Source organism: Hipposideros armiger, unplaced genomic scaffold, assembly GCF_001890085.2.
Source record: "Hipposideros armiger isolate ML-2016 unplaced genomic scaffold, ASM189008v1 scaffold_17, whole genome shotgun sequence".
In the NCBI taxonomy this organism is placed as follows: Eukaryota; Metazoa; Chordata; class Mammalia; order Chiroptera; family Hipposideridae; genus Hipposideros; species Hipposideros armiger.
Genome location: NW_017731367.1, coordinates 8,029,417 through 8,036,188, shown reverse-complemented (window position 1 = coordinate 8,036,188; position 6,772 = coordinate 8,029,417). Strand labels below are relative to the sequence as shown.

At 47.8% G+C, this 6,772-nt stretch overlaps 1 protein-coding gene across 2 annotated transcripts in view; it reads right to left on the bottom strand.

Moving 5' to 3' along the window:
- Nucleotides 1-6,772, bottom strand: part of SEPTIN2 (septin 2) — a 33,396-nt gene that overhangs the window by 6,781 nt on the left and 19,843 nt on the right. For both annotated transcript variants that reach the window (XM_019629634.1, XM_019629626.1), the window contains 4 exons: nucleotides 4,541-4,642; nucleotides 3,999-4,144; nucleotides 2,796-2,879; nucleotides 1,718-1,775 (listed from right to left, as the gene is read on the bottom strand). In XM_019629634.1, the coding sequence (XP_019485179.1) occupies nucleotides 1,718-1,775; nucleotides 2,796-2,879; nucleotides 3,999-4,144; nucleotides 4,541-4,642 (390 nt within the window). The remainder of the gene's footprint in view (nucleotides 1-1,717; nucleotides 1,776-2,795; nucleotides 2,880-3,998; nucleotides 4,145-4,540; nucleotides 4,643-6,772) is intronic.

The following is a 6,772-nucleotide window of genomic DNA, read 5'->3' as shown; positions in this document are numbered from 1 at the left end:
TAAATAAATAAATAAAACACACCTTCTCTCAACGGTAGCTCACATCCGACTGACTGCACTGAACAAGTTGAAACTTGTCACACTCTGTTACTAAGGTTTAACGTGCCACTTCCCCTATTGAAGATCCCTGCCTTTCCGCTGGATGGCACTTGGCAGCAGCACTCACAGTATGTATGTTGTGATCACAACAGAAAGGCTTCATGTCACACATCGCTTCCGGTACGGCGATTTCTGTCAAATACTATAAAAATATTACGGTGTGTCCTCATCTACCTTATTCACCAGATCTGGCACCATGCGACCTCCCCAAACTCAAAATGACCACGAAAGATAAATGTTTTGAATCAATTCAGGACATTGAGGCAACCACAACAGTGCAACTAAAGACACTCATGAAAGAGGACTTCCAGAACTGCTTCAGAAAGCAGCAAGAACAATGGTATAGTGTGTTTGAAGCAAGGGGGAGTATTTTGAGGAGGACTAATGGCAATGTATCTTTTACTGTAATAAGTTGTTTTTATTTAAACATTCACTATATGGGGGCCGGCTGAGTAGCTCAGTTGGTTAAGAGCTTGCTCAAGAGTGTGAGCTCTGAGCAACAGGGTCGCCAGTTTGATTCCCACATGGGCCAGTGATGCTGTGTCCGAGCTGAGCTGCCGCTGAGCTGCCAACAGGTGGCAAGATGACTCAACTGGTGAGAGCATGTGCTCCTAACCACAAGGTTGCCTGTTCGAGATGGTAGGCTACACCCACCCGCAACTAAGACTGAACTCAGCACCTTGAGCTGAGCGGCGCGACTGGGCTTGGAGCTGAGCTTGCTGCACTCTCCACAACTAAGATTGAAGGACGACAACTTGGCTGTTCCCCTCCCCCAATTGCCCAATAAAATCTAAAAAATAAACAAATAAACATTCATTGTAATTTTTGATCATACCTCGTAGGCATGGCCCTGCCTGCCTGCCTGCCTCCCTTTTCTGCCTATTACCCACCCTGCTGACCATCTTTTCTCCTACTATGCCCTCAAACAGGATCACACTGAGGATGAAAAGAGCTGGGAAACATTTAATAAGTAGGCCTTTTAGAATTAGAAAAGGAGTGAGAAAGTGATGAATCGAGAATAATTACGCATTTCTCAGTCTGGATGACAGCAAGAACTGTGGGACTATTTATAGAGCTCGGGAGGTTGAGAGAAGAACTCATTAGTGGGGGAGGGAGAACTCCTGTTTCAAGTAGTTCACATGAAAAGTAAGATTCTTAGAAGGAAAAGCAGAAGCCACAGGTGGTGATACGATCAGAATAATACTAAGCAATGCTGACATGCAGGGACCAGGAAGACAAGAAGGTGGTGAGAGAGGCAGAAAGACAAGAGCAGAAAGGACACACAGCAAATCCCAATGGCGAGGCCCAAGGCTGAGGATGAAACCACTGGCCACGCCCAAGACAGGACAACTGCAGGTGAACAGGGGAGGCCAGAGTCAGAGACTAAGGAGAGGGTGTAAGGCACCAGGAAGTAGAAGAGTAAAACCAAGGAGAGGGACTAGAGGTCTGTAAGAGGTTCTTGGGGGTCAGGGAAAAAGAGTACTCCGGTAGACAGCTGGGAGAAATCAGGTAAGGAGAAGGGGTTAAAAAGGCCCGAGATCAGGCCGGCCGAGTGGCTCAGTTGGTTAAGACCTCTCTCAAGAGTGCNAAAAAAAAAAAATAGTACTTTTCTACTTACCTCAGCTTCTTTTTCCAGCAAGATCTGGTCTTTATTCATGTCCTCATTTTCCACTTTTCTAAGCATTGAAAGAAATTACAATGTTGCAACAAATGTAAGTTGGTTATTTCTGATCACAGAGACCTCAAGTAAAATACCATTTTACATTTTGGAGAAATGTATCTATCGTTTTTCTGATTAATGACGTGAATAAATAAGAATGATGAAAAAAGAGCAACATAAAATGAAAAATTCAAGAGATACTCTAAGCTGGAGTGATGACACTTCCATCTTTACCTACTCAAAAAACAGTAGCCATTATCTGTAGAAAAGTCTTTTTCAGTTCCTTAATGCACACACTACCACCATTGCACGGAAAAAAATGAACAGTGCCTGATGTCTTATAGCAGACCAGCAGAGAGGTCGTCTGAGTGCGTGAGGACACAGCTCTGCACATGCCGATAGCCTGGGACCACGATCTGGTGGCCTTTTCCGCAGAGTGTGACCTCCTTGCTGCCTCTAAAACCTTTCTGACTGTCTGGCACCCACATTAACAACACAATAAAAGAGACTTTAATGTGTACCTTGTACATATACACAAATTCACCAAATTTAAAAAACGTGAATACTTTAGTGAACTACAATACAGAAAATTCTTTTTATAAATGATGTGTATCACTTATTTGTTAAATTCTAAGCAGAGATGTGGTTTTATCAGGCACAAATCAGGTCTCAAATAAAGATCTATTAGGATGGTAAAAATGAGATGAGTGAGGGCGGCCACTCCCCCTTAACGGGCGTTGCAAGTTTCCTAATGTTCTCCTTCACAGACTGAGTGAGGCTTTTGAGAATGCACCCCACACACGTCTCTGGCCTTCCCGTCTGAAGCTGTGCTTTATGTGTAGATGATTGAAGCTACCTTTAGCAGTCTAAGAGGAAAGCATGATTCGATTAAATCAGCAATGAGGATCGTATACCAAGAGACCAAATCATGCTGCTTAGAGGTCAACAAGGCCACACTGCACACATACAGGAAGGGGACAGCAAGCAGAATTTGGGGTGACAGAGTATGGACACAAGAGGACAGTGTGATAATGACCTGCCGCCTCTTTTGAGCCTCTCAGAACGGAAGTTCTCGTAGTGAAGGTCCTGGGTCACCTCCTGTAGGTCCTGCATGTGAGTGCTGCAAGAGAAAAAAACACACTGCAGGGGGCTCCACACATGTGCACGTGTGTGCCATTTGCATGGAAAAAAGAGCCAAGCAAGGACATGGAAGGAACACCTGTAACAAAACCCCACTTATTACTATAAATTGTATGCAAAGTTCCTGGAATTTCGGGATAAGAGGGTGAGGCTATGGAAATGTCTACAGAGGTGACGCTCTCCTTACCACCCACTCAACGGTACACACCCACAGGGCCAGGTTAAGTCCCTTCCACAGAGTCTCTGCATGACACCATCACCACTGGACAGACGTAGATGCACAGAGAGGTTTGGGGAGGTTTTTTTAGGTAAGCAATGTCTGATTGTGAAAACATGCAACTCAAATATTCAGGATTTCTTTAAGCTCAAAATTTATATCAGAAGTTAATTAATTTAAGCTACGAAAAGCCTGGGGTTCACTTTAAATGGCTTACGTGGTGACTGAATTAAGTTTACTAGCTCCTTGAGTGGTAATTTTAATGGTATTTTAGTGATTTTAATTCACTAAAAATTGCTAATGCAAGTAAGACACGTGGCAGAAAGAGCGATTTTCAGTTACTCCAAGGTTACCTAGGTCAGCCGTTCTCTGAGCTGGTTCGATTAAAGGGTAACTTTAGCAATATTTTTTTTCAGCCTCTCCATTCAAGGGCAACAGCATTGCACGTATGTAACTAAAAGTGTGCAATCTGTTTTCAGAGGAAAACAGCCTGTCTCTGTAGTCACGTCTGCTCTAGTTGCTAAGACTCGATCAAAGGATGTCAAGGCTGGCTGGGGCCATCTTGACGAGGGCCCGAGGCCAACAGCAGTGCTAAGGCACTCCAGCTGGCACCGAGACTGCTGGCTGACCCTGCTGCAGATCCAGCCGTCCTCGCTGGCAGGGCCTTCCTGTGCTGGGGGCGGCCATGCTACAGTTTAACTCTAGCCTACGTTTAGGTCGGAGACGCCAGTCAGGAAAGAGAGGTGTGAAGCCACAATGCAGCACAGTTCCAGAGCCTAGGTGAGGGCCTCTGCCAGGTGGAGCTGGGAGCTGCGGGAGGCCCTGGGCACCCCACACTGTGGGACGCTGCTCTTGTGCCGATGAGCCGCACGAGCATCTTACATGAGCATGGTCCTCAGCTTCAGAAAGTCGTTGTGCTCCGGGTTCTCTACCTCCACGACACCCCACGGGTACAGGCGGCCTCTGACCTTCTTGCCCTTGGCTTCAATCAGCTGGTTGGATCCCACCACAGAGAACGGGATACTGGCCTAGAAAGACACACGGGGTAGACGGGCCCACAGGGAAGGAACCGCGAGGGGCCCTGCAGACACAGGACATCACACGGATGGAGCACTTGCCTGCTTGCTACAAGGTGGACTTGGAAAGCTAGCTGTACACAGAATTTTACTTTGAAGCAGCAGTTATCGTCCACACAGGACAAACTGCATGAGAGCAATCAGGCCCGTAGTAAGATTTCTAAGCCCATGGGGACAGCTAGGTCAGAGCACACCGAAAGCAGACACACTGGTGTAGGCAAATCCACCCAGACAATCCCTCAGTCAAGCCTACCAGGATCTGGTCTTTTGCCAAGTCCTTCCGTCTTAAACACAGGTGACAGGTAACGGGACTGAATTACCCTGAGCACCCAGGCGCAGATTTCTTACCTTGAGAAGCCTAGTCTGCTCTTTAAAATCTTCATCTTCATCTGACTCTGCATCAGGTAAGTGATAGATTTTGATGTTATGCTCTTCAATTTCATCCAGAATCTGAAACAATGACAAAACCAGGAACCATTTTAACGAACCGCACAAATCTTCATCAAGTATAACTTATCATATCGGACAATACCTCAGAACCACTAATTTCAATGAAGAATCCAATGGATTACGACAATCGCTTTCAAATGCTTTTAAGAGCTGCCGCAAAGGTACCTATGCTTGCATTCAGGGGGACCCTCTGTCCAGAATAATGCACCACCACCATCAGTGTACAAAGCCCCAGCGCAGTGGCTGCAACGAGATCACGCCACAGCCAGCTTAAGAACGGCAAGTGCCACGGGAGAGAGAGACATGCAGCCAGATGCCACAGGCACAGAGGAGCCCTGCAAGTCACCTCAGGCGTCCCTGGACAACAGGCAGGAGTCTTACAGGCTGAGGAGGGGCCGCACAAGAACAAGACATCCAGGCTGGCAGGGACGCAGGACACGTAGCTGGGTAAGACCACGGGACAACTCTCAAGTGCCAGGCGAGGGGCCTGGGGATCCAATTGTCACTCAACAGGCAGAAAGTGGCCAGCACTGGAATCCCACACTCTGCACTGCCAACTGTGCAGACTGGCCGAGAGAGGCTGGAGCTGAGGTAAACAGTCATTCATTGGTCAATGACCCACAAGCCCAGCCCCAGGGCCCCCACATGCTGGGCACACCATCAGGTACAAGGCAGGTTGGAGCTCCGCTGACTGACACTCTAGGACTGGGCCTTGTGGACAGAAAAACAGGGATTCCACACAAGTCACCCCAGGGTGATCTGATTGTAAACCCCCAGCTGGGCAGGGCACAGCGGTCATCCCGCCCAGGCCTATGACTTCTTTACTGAAAGGCTCATCTTGGCCTTAAGCAGCCCTGCCCATTGTTCCTGTGTATCTAGGTTCACACGCCTCCGAAACGCCTCCTTCAGACCCTCCTTGTAAAGCGAGAGCACATAACCTTAACTCTCCTGTGCTCCATCCCACCCTCATGTCCTCTTCCTTCCGTTCCCTCCTTAACCTCTAACGCATAAAAGAAGCTGCAAAGCTGCTATTCTCAGGGGCATTTGAGATCTTGGTCCCAGCATATGCCATCAGTTTGGCTCAAATAAACTATAAAAATTCTCTCCAGGACTGGACGTTTCCTATGTCAAGTCCTCAGGGAAGAGAAAACAGAAACCAAGTCAGAAGGAAACACCGCTACCTCACACCCTGCTCCCGGATTTATTCTTCTTAGTGTAATCTTTGTGGCCTCCAATGATCAAAATCTTACTTAACATGCTGTCTGCACTGACTCAGGAACCCCCCGTACCCCTCATCTTTACTTTGCAGCCTAACCTTCAGTCCTCTCCCAGCTTCTCATTCCTAAACGAAATATAGGAGGCAGAAACTGAGCAGTATGAGGTGTGATCAAATACCACAGTGAATGTTTAAACAACAACAACAAAAAATGCATTACAGTAAAAGACACATTGCCATTAATCCCGCCCCAAATACACCCCCCTTGCTATGAACACACTTATCCCATCATTCTTGCCACTTTCTGAAGCAGTTCTGGAAGTCCTCTTTCGTGAGTATCTTTAGTTGCGCTGTTCTGGCTGCCTCGATGTTCTGAATCATTGTGACTTTGAGGAAAAGCCCGAAGTCGCATGGTGCCAGATCCGGTGAATAAGGTGGATGAGGACACACCGTAGTGTTTTTATTTCACAGAAGTTACCGTACCAGAAGCAATGTGTGACATGGAGCGTTGTCATAATGGAGGATGATTTCAGCACATTTTAAAACACACCTTCTCGAGCTGGCCGAGTGGTACATTGGTTAGGAGTTGGCTTGGGATGCCAGCTCTGAGCAGCAGGGCCCCGGTTAGGATCCCACATGAGGGCCAGTGACACTGCCCTCTACAGCTAAAATGGTGAACAGCTCGACCTGGAGCTGCGCTGCCGTGAGTCACTGGTGATGATGGCGTAGGCTGCAGCCCAATGCAGTGGGCTGCCATAAGCTACTGAGAGTGGCCGGAAGCCAGCACGAGCGGCTGGTAGCCGGTGTGAGCTGCCAAGAGCCGCCATGAGTGGCCGTCCAGAGGCCGGCGACTGATCTGCCTCACATGGGAAGAGTGCAATGATAATACCAACGTGGGCCAGTGAAGCGACGTC